Source organism: Hypomesus transpacificus, chromosome 15, assembly GCF_021917145.1.
Source record: "Hypomesus transpacificus isolate Combined female chromosome 15, fHypTra1, whole genome shotgun sequence".
Classification (NCBI taxonomy): domain Eukaryota; kingdom Metazoa; phylum Chordata; class Actinopteri; order Osmeriformes; family Osmeridae; genus Hypomesus; species Hypomesus transpacificus.
The window spans coordinates 484,497-506,882 of record NC_061074.1 but is presented as its reverse complement, the minus strand read 5'-3'; the positions used below and the strand labels follow the sequence as shown (position 1 = coordinate 506,882).

Sequence of the window (22,386 nt, the reverse complement as noted above, 5' to 3'; positions counted from 1 at the left end):
ACTCACTCACTCACTCACTCACGCTTCTGTTATAATAGCACACCACACCAGGTGAAAGGCCCTGTTGGAAAAGAAAAGTGTCTAGCCAAGCTGATAAGACACTGCTGGCTGCAGCTCTGCAGCTGGGCTAATCTATGTTCCATATCCATATATCTGTCCTTTAGCTACAGCAAGCAGTCAAATCAGAACATCAGAGCACTCTGTTGGTTAAACACCAGACACAGCCTCCCCCCAGACACAGCCTCCCCCAGACACAGCCTCCTCCCAGACACAGCCTTCCCCAGACAGAGCCTTCCCCCAGACACAGCCTCCCCCAGACACAGCCTTCCCCCAGACACAGCCTCCCCCAGACACAGCCTCCCCCAGACACAGTCTCCCCCAGACACAGCCTCCCCCAGACACAGCCTCCCCCAGACACAGCCTCCCCCAGACACAGCCTCCCCCCAGACACAGCCTCCCCCAAGACACAGCCTCCCCATCACCAGTCAGTAAGGAGCCAGCGTGAGAGGGCCAGAGCTCCTAACATTGACAAGTGAAGACAAGTAAACAAATGAAGACCTGACACTCTTCCTCCCTGCCCTCCCATGCTAGCTGGGCTATGTCCTGCAGCCCTCTCTGAAACCAGGAGACTTTGGAGTGACTGTCTCCTCCCATCAGCATCACAGAGTGGGGTGAAGAGACGTCCCCTCTACCATGTAACCAGGCTACAACCCCACCCTGCTTTCCCAATCATGGCCAACATGGGCTAACCCTCAACCCCCCCCCCCCCCACCACCTCTCTCATCTTTCAGTTCATCTTCCTCTTCATCTCTATCCATCTCTGAAACATGCTCCCCCTAACCGTCTCCCATTCCTTGCCCCCCTTCTCTCTCTCTCTGCTCTGTGGAGAGGTCGGCAGTGACACAGCCTGATAATCACAGTGAGGAGGTATAATGTTGTTAAACAGGAGGGATTCCCTCCCTTGCTAACATGCATTCTTTGTCTGTTTGTCTGTCTCTGCCTGCCTGTGTGTATCTCTGCCTCCCTTGTCGATCTCTCTTTCCGTACTGTAAGTCTCTGGAGTGTCTCTTGAGTAATAGCTGCCTGGTCTAAATTGCTTTAGAGGCTCAGGTGGCATCTTAGCCTCTCACTGGTGTGTGAATGAGGAGCTGAGTAGGGCTTACCTCATACCTGCATGTGACTTTGGCAGACACACAACATCAGTTCTCTTAAGGCTGCTCTCTCTCTCTCTCTCCCTCTCTCTTTCTCCCTCTCCCTATCTCTCTCCCTCTCTCTCCCTCCCTCTCGTCATCCTTCCCTAGCCCCACTCTGTTCTGTCCCGACAGCTGAGTCTCTACTATGTGTCTCTCCTTGTCTTGAGTATTATTCCCACTGGTCTCTCCCTTAGTGAGGCACTCTTTCTCATGGTCGTTCTGTCCCATCCCATTACACAACTGATATTATTGTAGTCTATGTAGTCTCACTCTCCCGTCCCCTAAGCTCTAACTGATGTCTCTCTCTCACTCTGAATCTAATCTGAATATGGCCAGGCCGACCTGATAGCACTCTGTTCCTGCTCTCTCTATAATCTCTATCCCTGACCATGCTGTCACACTACACAAACTACAGAGAGAGAGAGAGAGAGAGAGAGAGAGAGAGAGAGAGAGAGAGAGAGAGAGAGAGAGAGAGAGAGAGAGAGAGAGAGAATGGAACTTGCTCTCGGCCTGGATGTCTAGCCAAGTCTATTCACAACCTGCTCTAGGCTCTTTCCAGTCTGTTGCACTCCATTTAAAGCAGGACAAGCGATTCTCAGGTGAGAAGGCTTGAGGGTGCGACTGCATCAACTATCAATCCTCCTGTCAGGTCTCATCAACTCAGAGAAGATACTCCGCAACTGCATTCTCTCTTTTTCTATCTTTGCCTCTCGTTCTTTCTTTCACTGTTTGTCATCTAGCTGGCAACAAGGAGACTGGCGTCAGTACCGGACGCTGCTGACTCATCCTCACTAAAAAACATGCACACATTCAGGTGTTGTTCGTTTTTAGGAACTATACTGGTTATGGAAAGTTCAAAAGTTTACATGCCTGAAGGCCTCCCTGCCAAAAATTCACGTGGCGTATATGGTGGATATGCTTTTTATTCTATCTGTCTTTATGACACGTTTGTCCCTGCTGACTGCTATGAGGAAACGTGTATCTATCGGGATACCTAAACTGGAGCAAACCTGCCCCCGTCTGACTGTGAACCTCAACCGCAAAGCTAGAGGGAAGTAGGCTATATTGACTAGTTGCAACATAAGACAAAAATAACAACAACAGACTACCGGTACGGTTGGTAAAAGTGTTTGTTGTCTTCCATGACAATGGCCCGGTGCACCCATCTGTGTGTGTGCGTGTTGACATGTGGGTGTGTTGAAGGTCGCTATTTACCTGTCAGAGGTACTGGACTGTGTGTCGCTCATTGGGCTTCCGTTTCTTAGACTTGCTGCGATTTATTTCCGATTGACATTTTCCATAAAGCGACGAGACAGTCTCTTATAGGTGTCTTTCAGAAACATTCGTCTGTGTGAGTGCTGAAAGGGCAGAACAAGGGCTGGACTGGGTTGTTGAAAAGATGGGTCTGCAGTGAGAAACCAGCACGTTTTGACAGCCACGTCAAAAAGATTCCCAATGCAAGAACGGTATCCCTTCAACAGTATTGAGTGTAGTTGGTTACCTATGCCAAACCATTGCATACGGAACCCTCCCTAGAGTATCGTAAAGAAAGCAATTTATTTACATTAATATGGACACGTCTCCTTTCGTCGAGAAGATGCACTCGTTTTCAGATGCTGAGGATAGACTCCTTATCTATTCCCTTAACAAAATATTAGCGCTGGCACTGTCACCTGCATCCGTGTCCATGTAATCCTCTGAGGTCAATCGAAAAGATTTGCATCACACTGGAAATCAAATCCGAACGTGTAAACACACTCAGACCGATAAGCTAACGAGTTACTCCCAGCCCGATGAAAACGATTGTCAGGGATGCTGAAAATTCCGTCAGTCCCGTTTGGTGTTCCCAGCTTCCAGACCGTACCGACGAGTCCCTCGTGACCAGCTAGCGTAGCGGAGAAATTCTTTAAGACTGGCAACTCAGTTGAAACCCGTGTAACAAATTAGCGAACGAAAGCTAATGGCAGCAATGTGGTTAGCTTTGCAGTACAGTAATGAAGTAGTAAAGCTATAATAAAGTGTTCTTTGGCTATCGGTGCTGAATTGGTTTTTATAAATAATTGTTTCGCAGCTACAGTTAGACTCAAAATGTTTATGTCCGTGCGGAGGTTAGGTCAAGCTAGCGAACTCTCTGGCTAGCTAGCTAGCCAGCTCTTTCAATAGAAAACTTTGCTCTGTGTGCCCCGCTCCCACCGGTGCAAATACGACTCCTGTTTACAAAAACAATCTTCGCAATGAAAACAAAATCAGTACGATCCCAGGTACGGTACAGGAGGGTATGAAAGTTAGTTCCCGGTGTCCTTTGAGTCTCTCTTCAGGATTGCAAAACTCGACTAGCGGATCGCAGCTTTCCTTGACTCCATGTTTCCCGAATTCAGTCGTTTTGAGTTCAGAATTCCCGTGAATGCAGTTTTAGCAACGTGCTAACAGATAAAAAGCAGCAAACACGGACTCTCAAATAATTATTTACCAAGAATCTGGTAACACTCAATTAAACCCAACACCTTTCCTACGGTGGAGTCTATTAGGTTTGGATAGTAACGACTTTCTTCAATTTCCCAAATTTTCCCTACGCCCCGGCAGGCCAACACAGCACAGCTCCAAAACTGCAAGCGACTACTGTACTTCCGCCGGGAGGAAAAAAACAAAACGTTGCAACCGAAATAATAATAATAATAAAATGACATTAACAATATTAATGCTACTGATACAGCAGTTGTTCCTTTATGATACAATTCTCTATTATCTTGTTTATTCACGAGAATAGTATCATGATGGTATTATTTTACCTTCATAATATGTAACCACAACATAGACACTATTAACATGACTTCCTCCACAAATCCCCAATTCTCTGGGAGTACATTGACATACACTAGCTACTAACTAGCAGTTCAAACGAGTAGACAGGCTGTAATAGAACAGACATAATGTCTATTTAAAGGGATATAATTACAACACTCAAATGCACTGAGTGATGTGTACTGTATAGTATTGTATACACCATTGATAGTATACACACAGAGTTGTTGTAAGAGGATTAACCGGCTTTGTGTTTATGATAAAGAAGCTATAGCTCGTTGATGTCCGCTGATGTCCATGAAAGCGTGAATGATTTCCGAATGCCATCTGGTGGATAGTCAGAGTACCACAGGCGCGCAAAGAGCCAATTACACACAAGGTCCTGCCAGATCAGCGTAAACGACAACAATTTCTGAAAGTTCTGAAGTTTTACTTGTTTAAGATTGGAAATCCATTAACAAGGGTGGACGTAGAACACACTGAGATAAGAAAACAAACATCGGGAAAAGGTACATTCAAGTCACGAAGGCACACACAGGTTAAACACTCTCCCGTTTCAGTCACAGGTTGAAAATAGAGGAACACTTGATAAAAAAGTAGTAAATTACAAATATTAATGAACACACAGGGTATAAGGCCCTATTGCAACAACTAGTGCTATGGTATTTGGTGATCCATCCAGTGATGCTAAACGTCACAGAAAGGCAATTGTAGATACATTGACCCAGGCGAGATGTACAGTGTAAACTGGAGAGCCACCAGCTGACATCAGTATTGTAATATCAGAATTGCAACATGCCACACGGAAAGCAAGCCATTATCTCTGCAAGCATTGGCAGACACCACACCCACTCATATAATGCACTGGAAACTGATAGGGGATTATACAAAGTAGTGAGATAGTGAAGTTAATATGTACTGAACGATAATACCATGCGACATAATCCAAGACAAAAACACTCTATTTTTGCTCCCTTTGTGAGCTGCAGATTCACCGAAAATACGGCAAAACACATGATTTACGCTTCATATGGTCGGACGGAAATCTCTGGACACTAGAACTATGTTTCTCCTAACATTCTGTTTCCATAGGAACATTAGCCCTATTAGGTCACAGGTCACAGAAATACACTTGTGAAACCACTTGGTTTGTTGTATATTGGCAGTCACTACATCTTTGGTTTGAAAGACATGAACTATGCCACGGTTGTTGTTTTTTCTTGTTGTTTGTGTGGCAAGATATTTCAACATTATCAGTTGTTTTAAACAAAACATGTAATTTCTTTGTTTCTTATATTCACAGTTGTTTCATGCTCTCAAAAGATGCCCCAAAAATCCCCAACATCGAGAATAACATGATACAGTTCTAGACAGTACGAAGACTCACTTTGGCACCCACAACTATTTGCTAACTTTCAGTTGCTGAGGCCAAATGTATGAAAGTAGCTCTGTTCAATCGACTCTGGTACACAAAGTAAAAACGTCCGTTGCTAATCTGTAAATTTCCATAATTCACTGTTACATAAAGAAAGTCGCACTATAACTGCCTTGTCCACCTGCAAAGGAGATAGACTAGGAGGAGAGATAATAGGAGGGAAGACTCCAGTCTATCCACTCTGTACTCACCAACCTCTGTTTCTTTTTCTATACCCTGGTCAATCAGTCTTGATTCCCCTACAACCTCTTTCTCTCTGTCCCCTGGTGTCTCATTCCATCTTCCTACTGCATCTCTCAATCTCTCTTCCCTTTCTCTCTCTCATATTCCATCTTCCGTCAGCATGTCTCTCCCTCCTCTCCTCTCAGTCCGTCTTCCCATCGTGTCCGTTGACCATGACCGGTGGACGCTGCTCTCCGCGGCGCCGCCCCCAATTCCTGCTCTTCTTCAGAGTGAACCGCACAATGTCCACCATGAACACCCAGGACATGGTGTACATGGCCACGCCCCCACACTTGATGACAATCATGGGCCGCGGCGAGGCTAGCTCACAATACAGCATGAACCCGCCCACCACCACCCGCATCAGCACAAACAGCAGCACGAAGACCACGTCCACCGCATCGCCCAGGGCGCTGTCGTAGCGGCCGGTCTGACGCAGGAACCAGCGCGTCTGCAGGAGCGGGTTGGTCACCTCGCTGCCGAACAGGACAGAGCAAGACTCGATGCCAGACTCGCCTAGGCCCAGGGTCAGCATGATGCCCAGGATGCTGATGGTGTGGTGGGCCAGCATCACAGGGCCCTCCGTCTGGAAGTACACACACCAGCCCATGTCGAACAGGAAGTAGCCCAGGCTCAGGGCCAACGCGGTGATCTGGAGGGGGGTGTTCTTGGTGCCTGTTTGCAACACGTGAAGGGGGAGAGTCTCAGATGTTGGAACAGCAGAAGATACAGTGTTCACGGTAACTTCTTAGGAAAGGATACAAGGAGGTGAATACAGATCATATTTCCTGCTTTAGGTTTAGCTGGTCTGTTGTCGCTATGTCTCTGTGGAAACTGTATTAACTCAATAACTTTTGTCTACAATGCAGTTGTATGGGTCCCAGGCAACAAAGAGTAGTCTACTTACAACAGCCTCTAGCTGCTTGTAACAGCTTGCTGTTGGAATCAACGACACTCCCATTCAATGAGAGCAGTGTGTGTGCTGACCTGGGTAAGTGAAGGGCCAGGGTCCGTCTATGTAGCCTATGTACGCTGTGATGCAGACCGCCATTATCCCATGGACCAGGGTTACCAGGCGACAGTTCCACTCGTATCCACGGGAACCGTTGATGTTACACAGCAGCGTGTACAGAGAGATCCAGCCTGACAGGCACAGGACCACACCCACGACCATCAACGTCATTCCTTGGCTGAAGACACACACACACACACAGAATTACATTTCAGTTAAGCTTACCTCTGTCATCCACTGTGCTCAGAACAGTCTGAATAGGTTATCTGAATCTAACCCAAAAAACTTGCCAAAAATCTGTTGAGTAAAACGATAGACACCCTCTCCTGCTGTACAATACAGAATTCAAACACTGTGAAGCTGCTTTACCTTCCAGGAAGCTGTACAGATCCAGTGTTCCTGACAGAGGTCTGTCAGTATGTGTGAGTGAGTGTGAGTGTGTGTGTGTGAGTAGCTGGGTGCTCTGTTCTGGACTCAACGAGAGCTTGTCAGCATAGTGGGAAGGCTGCCCTCCTCCGCTCTTGTGACGTTTTATCAGACCACAGTGTCCCATTAGGAGACGTCTTGACCTCCACACTGGAGGGAGTTTCCAAACTAGATCAGAGTCTGTTTGATTGCACAGCAAATATTCTGTCAACTCTGCAAGTTTTTTTGATTTGTTATCTTCAGGTGTCTGACAACAGTACAATCAAACAGTGTGGAGTATCATTGTTTGATATCCTATACAATTGTGTCCTGTTCTATGGAATACAGTGCCCTATTCATCAAAGACTAGGAAAGGACTGGCTAGCTAAACTATTTAGAGTGTTCACAACAACAATAACACCAGTGACACGTTGAAGACAAGAGGTGTACAGATTACTGTACTCGTTGCCTGATTAAGTGATTGAGGCAGGTGTCACGGTGGCTCATAACAGAATATGCAAGCTTTCTTGTACTTTGTGATAGCCAACGACACACCAGGCTAGCTGGCCCCTATGCTATCTGTTCTTTAGTATGGATGCTAGCTAGATGGCTAATGCTAATGAGACAAATAACAACGACATTACTACCGACACAAATAAACGAAATTCTCGGCTTACAACCAAATCATCACCTTATTTATCCAAAGCATGCACATGAACGTCTCGATCCTCAGGCTGTCTTTAGTCCTTTTGTGCCTGGCAGCGGCAAGCATCGTCTAGTGACAGTGCCTTCGTTTGTGTGTTCATGGTGTCCCTCGGCTCTCTCCGGCTCGTAAACAGCATCTCCCCCTCCTTCTCTCCTCCTCCTTCTAAAACTATGCAACAGAAGCAGCAGACTACGTTGGCAACAGCTAATTTCCCAATACGGGATTTTGACGTTGCAGTAGGCAATTAAAGATAGTTACCAAGGCTAAATACATATTTAGCATGGAAGATTGTCGGTCTCTCTAGTCTTTAGCTAATGTTGAACATCTAGATCCAGCCATGCTGTTGGTTGGTTTGTTGGTCAGGATGGTGGTTCGGAATCGTAGAGACATCTGGTGGTGAGGAAGGTAGCTACACTACTTCGCGTTCTCTATTCAGGGCTGCAGATGGAAAGTGGGGGCGAATTTTACAATCTAGAAGTCAAGAAAGCCACAAGTAGTGCATTGATACACTTTATTGAATCCCTTAAGACAATATAAACGTTTTGGATTGTAAATAAGTTCTTCATTTTTACTCTGGAATTACACACTTTGCAAAACATACAAAACTCTTTAATATAAAAATAGGATGATATTTTATTCTAGGACTGTAGCAAAAACAACAGACGAAATGTTAAGGCACTTGATTATAGGAGATTGAAATGGCCAAACAATAATATGGCATAAAAAATAAAATACAAACATAAATTCAACAACTGTGTTACAAAAAAGGTTAGTAAAAAATATAGATTTCATTGTTGAATCCTCACTTTAGAGACAACAGACTGAGTCTGTATTTGGTCCTTTGTCAGCAAGACTGCTAATCATGTATATTACAAGCCTATGACTAAACTGAGGTGGTGTTGAGGCGAGGGTGTGAAATGTAGAAATGTACTGCGAATAATAAGTTTGCTGTAGTTCACATTCGTTCAGTTTGATAGTTTTGCATGAAACCCCATTAGTGACCAGAGGGTGGCAGTATTGTTTTGTGCACACACATCACACAAACCTTTTAGAATGAGCCCTTTTTCCATTCTTCAACGTGTGAACTTTCACATCCATAACAACAACCTAATCAAGGTCTTTACTAGGTTACTAGACATGAGAAAAGTAAATTCAATCCATGACTGATAGGTTATCTGTTAAACCCTGATTAATCACTCTACAATAACACTTGGATCACTGGCATCAACTGGTCCACCTTTTTTTTCTCACACCCTTGGTTCACACAACCAAGTCTCATTCCACTGTCCAATCACAACGCCTATACCCACATAGCAGCAACTATCTGTGTACAATGCCCAGTAAAACAGATATTGTAGACATGTTGCTTTCTTACTGACTAGTCAGGGACACCAACAACAACAACATCATCATGAGCTAAAGTTCTAAGCATATCACAACACCTAGGCTTTTTGATAATTTCACTTTGCAACATAATAAATAACGGCAGCATTGGAGCAGATCAGTTTTGCAGCTGTATGAGTTGCTACACAAAGCCCAGACAAGCTCTTCCCCAGGTTTGCTTTGGCAGGCAACGGAGACATTGTTCTAATCGCCAGTTCACTTCCTATACTGGCCACACACGTACAGGAAGCTGCACTGTCCAATACACCTCCACTTCCTGGTCGGTAGAGGATGTTGTCAGCATTTGCCATTCACTTTCCCACATTGGCACAAGTGATAGCAGGAAATGGTCACGGTGGTCTGAATGTCAGGAAGCCAGCGAGCTGCAGGAGAGCCAGCAGGCTGTGAAACAGTTGTGTGTCAGTCCTCACAGGAGCAAGCAGGCATCTCTGGTCTATTAAAGTCCATGGTTGGTAGGGGGGAGGAGGGGAGGAGGGGCATGGTCAGACCCCAGACATCATGCCCCAGACCGGTCCCGGCCCCAGGTTAGGTCTCCTCATCCCAGAGGCAGAGCTGTTTGTGGGGGACATAGTAGGTGAAGCTGTAGCCCTTGCTGCAGCTCTTGATGCCACACTTGTAGGGGCTCGCCCGGCCCGTCGTGTCACGGCTGCGGCAGTACTTGAGCAGGCAGGGGTACCACTCCAGACGCAGGCTGTAGCTGCACGTGCAGGCCTGCCACGGGTCACTGGTCGAGCGGCAGGTGGGCAGGGGCGTGACCTCCGACCCCTGGGGCAGCAGCTCAAACACAGAGCCCTCCACACCTGAGGGAGGAATGCACCAAATCAATGAAGCCACCAATTCATCAATTAACATGTAATAACATGTTGTCACATCCAGGAGAGCGTCTCCTATGACAGAACTGTCGCCCTATTGACAGGTATGCTGTTGTCGTGTTCTTCTCCTTTCCACTGTCTCATGGTTCCGTCGCTATTATCGTCATCTATGATGCTGTCGCCTCTATTTTTGTGAGTTATCTCCTGGACATGATCTCTTTGTTGACTTCTGACCCTGTGGTGTTTATGACCCAGCGGCGCGCTCAAGCATGCACTCAAACACAAGGGTCTCTTAGAGGAAGTACAGAGAATGTTTGACTTCAAATTAGGTTACATAATCTCTGACGTTTCAGAACTGAAGTAGGACTGTGTTGGCTTGGCAGGATCTAGAGGGAGAGAGAGAGAGACGGGATTGAGGGGGGAGTGAGAAAAGGGGAGAAAGTGAAATATATGGGAGATAAAGAGAGAGTAAGGAAGAGACGAAAAGGTTCGAAAGGGAGAAAAAAGGGAGGGAGAGTAAGAGAGTGAGAAAGCAAGGCAGAAAGAAAGAGATATATGTATGTGAAAAGAAATAGAGAGGCATAGATAGAGGGATTTAGTTTGAGAAGTGGAACAAGTTTCTATCTTATCCGGAGAGAGGCCAGACCAGACAGGCTTCAGAGGGGAGGGGGAATGGAAAAGGGGGCCTTCTACAGTAGCCCTGAGTGGATGAGATCAAATCCCACTGCACCACAGAGACGAGCGAGGGTGTCAGAGATGGAAACAGAGTGTCAGACAGATACAGACGAGTCCGATAGAGATGGAGAGAGTGTGTGATTGAGAAAGGGAGGCAGAGACTCGAGAAAACCATGAGAGAGATAAAGATGAAGGAAGGGAGTAAGGAAAGATGGGTTGGACACACAGGCTGACAGTGAGGCAACGAACCAACCGGCCAGCCAGTAGCCAGCCAGGGTCTCACCTCTGTCCTGCCAGTGTTGTGCGTCGGCCTCGCGGGTATAGAGCGCCTCTCGCGCCTCGCTGCACATGTCTTGGATGTGTCCACTCAGCTGAGCCACCCGGCTCACGTTCACAGCCACGCCCATCGCCAGCTGCTCCAGGCCACGCCTCTCCTCCGCCAGCCGTATGGCGTGAGGGTTTTTCTGTCCAATCAGAAGGTCAAACTCAGTCAATGCTTCGGTATGTGCAGCAGAGTGTCCTTCTCACTGGTCCCAAGGAGATCTTTCAGTGCACTGTCCCTCCCTCCTTCCTCCCCTCCCATCATTCGTGCTTCTCCCCTCTCCTCCTCCTCCCCATCTCCTCCTCCTCCCCCTCTCCTACCTGGCGGAGCCGGGCCATGGACTCGCTGGGGATGATCTCGTTGTGTCCCAGGTGTGAGATGAAGCAGAGTGTCTGGTACTGGCTCTGCCCTCGCTCCAGCTCCCCCAGGACCAGCGCCCGGAAGATCTTCACATCCTGCAGACACACACAGGGACCAGGATGGTCAGGGAGGAGGGGGTAGAGAAGGGGCATCTGGATACGCTCGACCATTGACAGAAAACAAATAAAGAAATCATGTTCATAGATACTGGTTAGCTAACCCCAGGTGTCCTCCTCCCAACACTGCATGCTTTTACACAGAATCTGACGGAGAGGACGATTCTGGAGAGTTCTGAAACTCTGTTGCTATTGGCAACAGAGCGAGAGCTCTGGCTGCGACCCCGGGAACAGGACGGGTTCTGAGAGAGGCCATGCAAAGCATGATGGGAAGCTCCAGCTGGGAGAACAAGGCCAACGACCTGTCCTCCATCTTCCCCCTCTCTCCCTGGCCCTGACAGTCTCCTGGCTCCAGCCCTGCCTCACACACACACACACACACTCTAACACACACCCATCTCTGTGAGAAGACCTCCCAGACAGAAGCCACCCCAACACAGTGCTTTGTTTCTGGGTGGGAGGATGAGAGAATGTGTGTAGTTGGTGTGTATGTGTATGTGGTGTGTATGTGTGTGTGTCTGATGTGCCTGTGTGTGTGTGTGCTTGTGGGGGAGGGGGGGGGGTTCCTCCCCCTCAGTCCCAGAGACTGCTTCAGGGCACTACTGTGTAATTACAGGGAAGCTCCCAGCATGCACCTCAGGAGGTAGCTCTCTATAACAGAGCAGTGAGTGTGTGTGCGTTGTATGTGTGTGTGTGTGTGTGTGTGTGTGTGTGTGCACATTCCCCCCTCCCTCCCTCCCTCCTTCCTTTTGCCCTCTGCGTGCCCCTTTTCATCGCTTCCATTAAACAAGAGAGGACTGGTCCTTCTGGAGACTGGGGAGGGCAGAGGAAAACATCATACGGTTGTGTCTGTAATGTGGTTCCTGTGCCTCCAGACAATGTGTGTGATTTGTGTAAACAAACATGATGCCATGCAGGGTACTATAAATACCTAGCAGGAGGAGGAGTGTTGGTTGCAGTCTTAACTGCCTCCTGCCATACATATGGTGCCAACCCACCAACACTGGCCTGACACACACACACACACACACACACACTGACAATCAAAGGTATTTATGGTTAGCCACTTCCTGTTGGCAGACCTGACCACTTCCTGTACCAGGGAAGAACTTGAGTCTGATCGGATGATGCATACGTTAGGCCCACGCTCTGCATCTGACAGCTCTTCAAACACCAAGCAAGCCAGATATCAATTAAAGCCAACTGGCAACGCAGCCAAACTCAAATGGCTAAATTTTCAAAATAATCCGTGAAGAATCTCATCCGTTGGAGAGAAGGGAGAGCTTCCCTGTCCGAGCGCCAGCCATCAGAAAGAGGCCCAGGCTAGCAGCTTCATCATGGTCGTCCTTGTTCTCCACAGTTCTCTGTTTTCTACAACCACACGCCCTCCATGCACTAGCCTGGTCTGAATGTGGGGCCCAGTGACAAACTCTCTGTTTGTCAGCAGGAATTCTTGCATTAGACTGGTCTTAATGTAGGCCCAGCGACAAACAGCAGTAAATCTGTAGGCACAACGACAAACAGCAGTAAATCTGTAGGCCCAGCGACAAACAGCAGTAAAACTGTAGGCACAACGACAAACAGCAGTAAATCTTGCCTAAGGAGATAGTACATTGAAACTGTATGGAGACCTGTCTGCTAGTCACTAGGACCCCTGTCCCAGAATGGACTCCACTGGAGTAGGGCCCTGCCAAACACTGGCTGGCTGGCTGGCTGCCTGGCTGGCTAGCCTCAGGGCAATGTAGGCTATGGCTGGGGAGGGAGTGTGTGCGTGTGTGTGTGTTGGAGGCCCTCCTTCCTGTTCCCCAATCCCCCTAAGGCCCTGTCTGTTGATAAGGCTGCTGGATGGAGGCCCACTGGTCAGACTCAGTTTGATGAGTCATTTAGGATCGGTGGTTTTACCCTGTGTGTGTGGGTGTGTGAGTGAGAGGATGACATTTTCACAAAAGGAAAAACAAAGGATCCCAAGCGATGACGAACAAACTGCTCACGCTAAATAAACACAGTACGAACACAGCCACCAACACTGACTCCAAATCAGTTACAACCAATGGGTGATAAATATTCCGTTTTACAGTTGCCTACCCAATCAGAGTCTTGTGTAGGTGTGCCGGGGCCGCCCGACGCAGGGCAAACAAACACTTAGAAAAGCCAAACCAGCACAGGCGGGGGCCAGGCCTCTAACCAGCCAGCTGAGTGACTCTGCTGTCTGAGAGAGAGACTCCAGCTCTGCTCTGGTGTCTCTGTTGTCTGAGAGAGAGACGCGACTCTGCTTCCTGATTGTGAGAGACAAGGATGTACTTCTGGTGCCAGAGAGTGATAGAGGGGGAGAGAGACATGCCTCTCTCTCTGGTGCCTGACAGAGAGAGGGAGAGACGGAGAGAGAGGAGAAGCGTCTGGTAGAGAGACATACCCTGCAGTGAAGCAGAGGGATCAGCCAGGGTTAGTCTCTGAGGGAGGTTAGAATCTGAGAAAGGAGGAATAAAGGACTTTTGATATGGCAAAACATGCCTTATCAAATATTAGTGCACAAATATTAGTGAAGAGCTTTCTTATGCTTTAAACAAGTACATTTAGCTGCCAATGCAGTGATTTTCACTTGAAAAGATTTCTTAAATGAACGTGCTGTTTACTTAAGAATAAATTAAGTCACTAGATAAGATATTTATATAAGAAACAAGTCCATTTCAAATCTAAAATGTCAGATGTTCCATTCCGTAGAGTGGATATATGAAGAGAGTGAGAGAAAGACAAAGAAAACAATATAGAAAGTGTGTGTGTGGGGCGTGGCTGCGTCTGGTGTGTGAGAGAGTGACATTAAGAAAGAGAGAGAGAGAGAGAGAGCGAGAGGGTAACAGCGGACATGCCAACAATGTGCATGTATTTGCTGATTCAGTCATCGTTTCTTTAGTTCTATTCATTATAGAGCGAGAGAGAGAGAGAGAGAGAGAGAGAGAGCAAGCGAGAGAGCGAGAGAGAGCGCGAGAGACAGAGAGAGAGAGAGAGAGAGAGAGAGAGAGAGAGAGAGAGAGAGAGAGAGAGAGAGAGAGAGAGAGAGAGAGAGAGAAGAAAGAGAGAGAGAGAGAAAAGGCAGCTGGAAGAGAGTATCTGAGGTGAGAATGTTTGAACAGAGGTTAATTACAGGAGGTCGCAGAGGCACAGGAATGTGGACTCTCATTGGCCTCGGTCACACCTGGCTGTCCCAGCAGCCAGCCAATTAGCAAACAACACCAGAGAATGGCCAATGAAAGCACTAAGCCCTCCGCTGTTGAAAGGTGTCTGGTTTGGGGTTTCAACAGACAATACAAAGTTACACCAAAGTCAAACAGAATGGATGAAGGATTACACACACTGACACACAGGCACACACAGAGAACAGGATGTTTTTCGTAGAAAGATAGTTTTTGCTTCCAGTATCTTCTGACTCATGTTGTCAAAGTGCTTCCTGTGGATTTGTCTGAACTGAAACTCAAATTCCCATGAACTCTGATAAATCACACAGGGAACTGGTGCTGCCTGGCTAGTGTTCATGGTGACCTGGACAAGGCAGGATATGAATGAGACTACCCCACACAGGTCCTCTCCCTCTGTTCTCAACCCACCCTCCTCTCTCTCTACCCATCTTGATATTCTTTCTCTTCTTGAGAACTCGGACACCACTTGTGATGAGCAACTGTTTTCTCACTTCTTCCCTCCAACCCCATCCTCCCCTCTCTCACCCCCTCCCCCCACTGACTTGAAGGCACCATGAAAATACATTTCCAACACACACACAACTGAAGGCACAAACCATGTGTCCCTGCTGATTACACAGTCCGTTTAATTTCTCCGCTATACATGCAAGCCATCCATCATGGAGATACCATCGCTTGCTCAATAGGCTCCATGATTCCTGGGCTTTCCTGGATCTGCAGCATTGCGCAACACCAACCCATGTGGAGCAATCTGGGGAGAAGATCTACAGGGATCAGCCACGCTAGGTTAGAGGAGGAGAGGTGAGAGGGAGGACGGGAGACAGAGAGACAGACAGAGACAGAGAGAGAGAGACAGAGAGAGAATTGTACATTTTTGTACACGGCAGTGGTCTCCTCCCTAAAGCCTTGAGATTCTTCTCCAGTTCTAAGCTCTGTTCCCCCCACACACACAAGGAGTCATCCTGACCTGAAATACACCCAGGTAGGAGGAGCCTGTGTGTGTGTGTCCCTGTGTTCCAACCTGCATGGCATTTCCACAACATGGCTTCACTGGTAAAGTGTGACAAGACACTGAAGCGTGATGCAACCAGGCAAGTCAGTGCAAGCGACAAACAGGGATGGTGTCGGGCGGTGAGGGGGGGGTACACAGATGTACACCACATTGGAGTACAGTCACTTCCTGCAGTCGAGGAAGCGTCTGCTGTTGACACTTCCCCGCAGGAGGAAGGAGAGCAGTCGTGAGCCCACCCACACTGTCCAGCCTGTCCTGGTCCTGTAGGGGGCTGCCCCAGCCTGGTCACTGCTGCCCCCAGCCTGCTCACTGCTGCCCCCAGCCTGCTCACTGCTGCCCCCAGCCTGCTCACTGCTGCCCCAGCCTGGTCACTGCTGCCCCCAGCCTGCTCACTGCTGCCCCCAGCCTGCTTACTGCTGCCCCCAGCTTGGTCACTGCTGCCCCCAGCCTGCTCACTGCTGCCCCCAGCCTGCTCACTGCTGCCCCCAGCTTGGTCACTGCTGCCCCCAGCTTGGTCACTGCTCCCCCAGCCTGGTCACTGCTGCCCCAGCCTGCTCACTGCTGCCCCCAGCCTGCTCACTGCTGCCCCCAGCTTGGTCACTGCTGCCCCCAGCTTGGTCACTGCTCCCCCAGCCTGGTCACTGCTGCCCCAGCTTGGTCACTGCTGCCCCAGCCTGGTCACTGCTGCCCCAGCCTGGTCACTGCTGCCCCAGCCTGGTTACTGCTGCCTCAGCCTGGTTACTGCTGCCCCAGCCTGGTCACTGCTGCCCCAGCTTGGTCACTGCTGCCCCCAGCTTGGTCACTGCTGCCCCCAGCCTGCTCACTGCTGCCCCCAGCCTGGTCACTGCTGCCCCCAGCCTGCTCACTGCTGCCCCCAGCCTGCTCACTGCTGCCCCAGCCTGGTCACTGCTGCCCCCAGCCTGCTCACTGCTGCCCCCAGCCTGCTCACTGCTGCCCCCAGCCTGGTCACTGCTGCCCCAGCCTGGTCACTGCTGCCCCCAGCCTGCTCACTGCTGCCCCCAGCCTGCTCACTGCTGCCCCAGCCTGGTCACTGCTGCCCCCAGCCTGCTCACTGCTGCCCCCAGCCTGCTCACTGCTGCCCCCAGCCTGCTCACTGCTGCCCCCAGCTTGCTCACTGCTGCCCCCAGCTTGGTCACTGCTGCCCCAGCTTGGTCACTGCTGCCCCCAGCCTGCTCACTGCTGCCCCCAGCCTGCTCACTGCTGCCCCCAGCCTGCTCACTGCTGCCCCCAGCCTGGTAACTGCTGTCCCAGCCTGGTCACTGCTGCCCCCAGCCTGCTCACTGCTGCCCCCAGCCTGCTCACTGCTGCCCCAGCCTGGTCACTGCTGCCCCCAGCCTGCTCACTGCTGCCCCAAGCCTGGTCACTGCTGCCCCCAGCCTGCTCACTGCTGCCCCCAGCTTGCTCACTGCTGCCCCCAGCTTGGTCACTGCTGCCCCAGCTTGGTCACTGCTGCCCCCAGCTTGGTCACTGCTCACCCAGCCTGGTCACTGCTGCCCCAGCCTGCTCACTGTTGCCCCAGCCTGGTCACTGCTGCCCCAGCCTGGTCACTGCTGCCCCAGCCTGGTTACTGCTGCCCCAGCCTGGTTACTGCTGCCCCAGCCTGGTCACTGGGACACAGGGGAGGGCAGGGGGGAGTGACAGGACCTGGGCTGAGAGAAGACCTGGTCCTGGACTGATCCTGGGAGATCTTGAGATAACCTGGGAGGGCAACCCTCCCTCTCTCCTCCACCCCCTCCATCTCTATAGTTCCCCTGCATCCCCTAATTTCCCCATCCTGTCTGCTTCCCTTCTCCATTCCAGTCTTCCTCCCTCCATCCCTCTCTCTCTCCCCTTTACACACCTCTGTCTCTGATGAGGGTTCAGACTCCGTGGAGGGTCTGAGTCTTAACCAGCCTGAGGGTAAAACAAGACCTGAAAGGCTACACCTTTCTAAATGCTTGGATGAAGAAGAGGGTTCGTAAGAGAAGATATGGAGCTCTTTCACTCAAGACCGCAATTGTCTGTGTTGAAGGGACTACTGGTTTACTGAGTGTGTGTGTCTGTGTATGTGTGTGTTATACATATATATGTGTGTATGTGTGTCAGACAAATTCCTAACATCTGTTGCTGCACACCTGACTGTCTGTGGGCAGGATGACACTGACAGATAAAACTCAATTACCCACAACACCCTGCAGCCAGAGTCAGGACAGGCCGATCAGATGAGGTAAAGTGAGCCGAGCCAGAAGGCACACACAGAGAGAGGGGTTACCCTGCAACACTGGGGAGAATGTGAGGTTTCTGGCTGACATTCCTTCGCTGATGGAAACCAGCTATTCTGGTGATGTGAAGCTCTGCTGTTGAGAGAGAGAGAGAGCAGGACAGATAAACATTCAGCCCTACAGAGTGCTCTCATCTGGACACATCCCGGCCTGTTCTCTCCCCCCCTCTGACAGAGACATCTCTCTCCCTCTGCTTGTCTCTCCAGCTCTCTCTCCCTCACTCAGGCTCTCCCTCTCAGTCTATCTCTCCCCCCACACATTTGGCAGACCTCCACTACCTTCTAATCACCTTCCACAGAGACAGGCTGTATTTATATTATGTTCACGGCCTCAGACAGACAGAGACAGAGAGAGACAAGAGAGAGCGAGAGAGAAGATAGTGAGTCAAACCCTAGGATTTATTATTTTTCAGTTCCGTGCATCATCAAACTTTTTGTTTCCCTATCAGATGTCCTGGAAGCACACACACTCACCCCCCCCCCCCCCACACACACACACACAAAACAAGTGTCACCCTAACCAACTCAGTCTGTATGGTTCTCTGTAGAACACATGGAACATATAGAACCGTTCTCTGTTCTGCCTCCAGTTCCGTTATCGGGTCGTTCTGCATTCATCCACATCATCATCAGATCCAGACATCAGCTGGGTCACGTTAAACAGGAACCTGATCCAACCCCTCCAGGCTGAGGAAGCGGACGGGGGTCCAGGTCATTCCAAACACACGTGTTCTGGGGTAATGATGCCAAGTTCTTCTAATCCCAGCGTCACTCCTCCCTATCAGAGCACATCTCCTGGATTAGCTGGCGATATGCCCCTCATCCAAGACCCCGGGACACAGGCCAGGGTCCAGGTCCCAGAACCTAGAATCTATGCCTCAACACCCAGGCCCCAGGCATGAACACCCAAGCCCCAGGACTCAAACCTCAGTCCCAGGATCCAGTATTCTAGTATTCAGGCCCAAGGCCAACTCTCCAGCCTGCACAGACAACCATGTACCAGCCACCATGCCAAGTATGCTGGTTCAGCTGGTGGAATGACTATATTGATGTGAAATTGCGTAATAACGATTCACAACTACGTAATTGTTATGTGATGAATACTGTACAGCAGAACCAGTCCATACCTGTAGCTATCGCCTCTCGTATCTCACAATGACACAATCATGATCTCATCAATTACACCAGTCTCTTCCCATTACTGAACACAAGGTCTTCTTTCTCGTAGAGACTAGTCTATGTATCTAGTTCTCCATCCCTTTATCACATTCAACATCCCCCCTTTGAGTCTCACTCTTGCTGTCTTTCTGTCCTTCCTCTATACCTCCCTCCTCCTCTCTCTACCCTCCATCCTGTCTCTTCTATCTATCCTTCCACCTCGTCTGTCTGTCTGTCTCTCTCTCGCTCTCTCTCTCTACCCTTCCTCTCACCTCCCCCCCCTCCTCTCTCTCTCTCTCTCTCTCTCTCTCTGCCCCCCCAACCTCCATATCTCTGCACCCTCTCCCCCTCCTCTCCTTCTTTCTCTCTCTCTCTGCCCCTCCTCCCCCGCCCCCCTCCTCTCTAGCTGGTTCCTTCTGGCTCCCCTCACGGTGGACGTTCCTGTGACGAGCTCTCCCTCCCACATGAGTTCTGCTGGCAGTCGCTCCAGCATGGCAGCTGGGAAGCACAGTCGCTCCAACTTCCTATAAATCTTCCAGATACGAGAGAGCTCAAGACAAAGCCAGAGAGAGGGTGAGAGAGAAACATAGAGAGAGAGCAAGAAAGAGCAAGAGAGCGAGAGAGAGAGAGAGAGAGAGAGAGAGAGAGAGAGAGAGAGAGAGAGAGAGAGAGAGAGAGAGAGAGAATGGAAGCCACATGGAAACAGCTCTGGGAGGAAAATGGGTCAATCAAAGACCGGAAAGATAAATCCAGAGATACAGAATGACCTCTGCCTCATTCAGAACCACCCCTGCCTCATTCAGAAAGATCCCAGACACATTCAGAACTAATCCTGCCCTATTCAGAGCTGTTGCTGCCTCAATCAGAACTTCCCCTGCCTTGTTCCAACCAGAGATACACAGAGAGAACCTAGAACAGTTGCAGGTTTCAAAGCCTGTTCCACCTTGCCATTTCAATAGACAGGTGGACTTTCCAACTGACTTGTAACTGAGATGGATCTTTTGAACTCATACTCGTACTGCCCACCTGCACTGGTGAAAGGCTGTTTTTTTCAGAGGAGCAGTTGTCTGAGGCTTAATTCTGGGTTGAAAGGTCAGGCCTGGAGAAGGGGAGGGCAATCCCTTACCACAGTGGGATGTTGGAAAGCCAGTCGACCCGTCGGACATAATGTCAGTGGTGGTCGAATCGCGGCCTCGTCCCTTTTGAACTCCAAATTAGCCGATTAGTTTAGCGATCCAGCAGGCAGATCAAACAGGTCAGACACTTAATCCTGCTAACCCTTCCCTCCCTCCCGCCTGCACACACACACACACACACACACAGGCACACACACACAGGCACACACACACAGGCACACACACACCTCCTCTGCCTGTCAGCTCCTGTGCGTCTGCCTCTGTCCCCTCTCTGCCACCACCTTGCTCCTCCTCTCTGCCTGGCTTTCATCACTGCCTCTGACTCTTGGTCTCTCTTGGTGTCGGTCTCTGCCTCCCCTACCACACCCCCAGCGCAAATGTTCCTCTGTCCCCCGCACTAACTCTAACCATCACACCCTACCTCACACTAACCCTAACCCCCACACCCTGCATCATATTAACCCTACCCCCCACACTCAGCCTCATAGCCCCCAGGATCTGCTCTACAGAGTCAGGGTCCCGTGCAGGCCTAACTGCCCAGACTACACATAAACACTTATAGCCCGATACAATACTTGGCTGTATTGCGGTGGAATAACAGAGACATGGGTCACGAGACACTCCCCAAATGGTGTAATGACATTTCTAGTGTTTCTAAACAAGTGAATGTATTCATGGAATGTTTGCCACCTCACCCCTTGGTTCAGGAGACTTATTTGCCTATCACCATGCTGAGAGTTTACAGTCAGCCATGGAAACAGTGGAAAAGCCCCACCATTTAGCTAGGTTAGGTTAACTGTGTTTTGAAGTTGGAGATGTTATCTTGTTTACTGCAGATTGGCCTGGAAGCGTTGCCAATGGTGGGCAATTACCCCAAACATATAGACACCCCAGACATATAGCACCTTTAATGCTGTTCTACTTTTAAACGGGTTTCCCACTCACCTGTTTGAAGTCGGCCACGAACGTAATGAGAGTCCCATCTCCTTGCTTGAACTCCAACGTTATCGAGTCCTTCTCTACGTCCGCTTCCAAAACTTCCTCCGTTATTTGTCCGTCAGCTAAACGAACGCGAACTCTCAATTCTGACCCACGTCCAAAGGTTATCAGCACCAGAGCGAAACAGATCAGTAAAGTGTGTGTCCGAACTGAAACCGATGTAACACCACTGGCAAACATTCCAGATGAGACAAAACCGAACTTCACAAAAGAAAACGAGAACGAAGTATTGCTATTCGAAATACCCGCTAAACATTTGTAGTTTTGATTTCAGTTATCACAGAAAGGCAGGTTTTGCGATCCGTTCCTTTCCAGGGTAAACTCCAAATGTTCTTCCATTCTCCTGCCTTGCACGAAATGGACACACGTCTCAAAAGATGCTGTTTTATTCAATCAAAACCAAGACAATTCCCGTGGAAAGGGGTCTTATCAGCGTCGAGTCCATAATCTCGGCTCTTCACTGAGCTCCAGCTAGTTGCTTTCCATTGAGAAACTTTGCTTCGCCACTTCAGCGCTTATGCAGGTCATGCGCATTCTACTTTCCCCGCACTGTTGATTTGTAAAGCTGCACGTTGCCTTGTATTCTTCTTCTGTTATTAACCGTGTATGTTTTTTCTCCGTTTCTAGCTCAGTCTCGTCACTTCCTTCGGTATCCAAACTCACCAACAGAGCGGTGTTCTACTTGCTTGGCCTCAACTTTCAGCGACGGAGCCGTGTGTGTGTATTCAATGATGTTGTAAACTCTTAAAGTCACACACCACCCTCCAAAAGGCGGCCCTTCCCCCTTGTCCCAACACACAGGTGGGCTAGTATTATTATTCAGGAGAACAACAACATAAACATATCTTGAACCAAATTTAATAGCACATTTAAAAGAGTGTACGTTGTCTTTAATTAACCGGGACTTTTTAGGTGGTTACGTGAGAGATTACATAATGGCAACCTATCATTACAAACGAAATGTCTTGAACATAAAACATAAGATAAATTGAAGATTTATGTACATACATTTGTCTACGTATGTATGCATATAGTCTATCCTATCTATTCCATCCATAAGAAAATAAATCATAGGTTGTGATGTAGTCTAAAATTAGATGGTTGAGATAATTACAAGGTTGCATCACAATCTGTGGCTGAGT

The 22,386-nt window shown here is 49.1% G+C and overlaps 3 protein-coding genes across 9 annotated transcripts in view; all 3 read right to left on the bottom strand.

Annotated features, from left to right (window-relative positions):
• Nucleotides 1-3,810, bottom strand: part of arhgef12a (Rho guanine nucleotide exchange factor (GEF) 12a) — a 30,160-nt gene extending 26,350 nt beyond the window's left edge. For all 6 annotated transcript variants that reach the window (XM_047035482.1, XM_047035484.1, XM_047035483.1 and 3 more), the window contains exon 1: nt 2,409-3,810. In XM_047035482.1, coding sequence (XP_046891438.1) covers nt 2,409-2,440 — 32 coding nt within the window. In that variant the 5' untranslated portion in view covers nt 2,441-3,810. The remainder of the gene's footprint in view (nt 1-2,408) is intronic.
• Nucleotides 3,811-3,939: 129 nt separating this feature from the next.
• tlcd5a (TLC domain containing 5a) lies at nt 3,940-8,146 on the bottom strand. 2 transcript variants are annotated; one of them, XM_047036583.1, is made up of 4 exons: nt 8,034-8,146; nt 7,761-7,943; nt 6,640-6,842; nt 3,941-6,327 (listed from the first exon to the last, which is right to left on the bottom strand). In XM_047036583.1, exons 3-4 carry the CDS (start codon nt 6,833-6,835, stop codon nt 5,795-5,797), a joined length of 729 nt encoding a protein of 242 aa, XP_046892539.1. In that variant the 5' UTR covers nt 6,836-6,842; nt 7,761-7,943; nt 8,034-8,146; the 3' UTR covers nt 3,941-5,794. The 2 variants fall into 2 exon arrangements, with proteins under 2 accessions (XP_046892540.1, XP_046892539.1); XM_047036584.1 differs by lacking the exons at nt 7,761-7,943; nt 8,034-8,146 and adding an exon at nt 7,034-7,754 and having other exon boundaries at nt 3,940-6,327.
• A 123-nt stretch (nt 8,147-8,269) lies between these two features.
• On the bottom strand, nt 8,270-21,978 carry oafa (OAF homolog a (Drosophila)). Its single transcript, XM_047035697.1, has 4 exons — nt 21,191-21,978; nt 11,309-11,443; nt 10,950-11,130; nt 8,270-9,979 (listed from the first exon to the last, which is right to left on the bottom strand). The coding sequence occupies exons 1-4, from the start codon at nt 21,422-21,424 to the stop codon at nt 9,705-9,707; spliced, it is 825 nt and encodes a 274-aa protein (XP_046891653.1). The 5' UTR covers nt 21,425-21,978; the 3' UTR covers nt 8,270-9,704.
• Nucleotides 21,979-22,386: the final 408 nt, after the last annotated feature.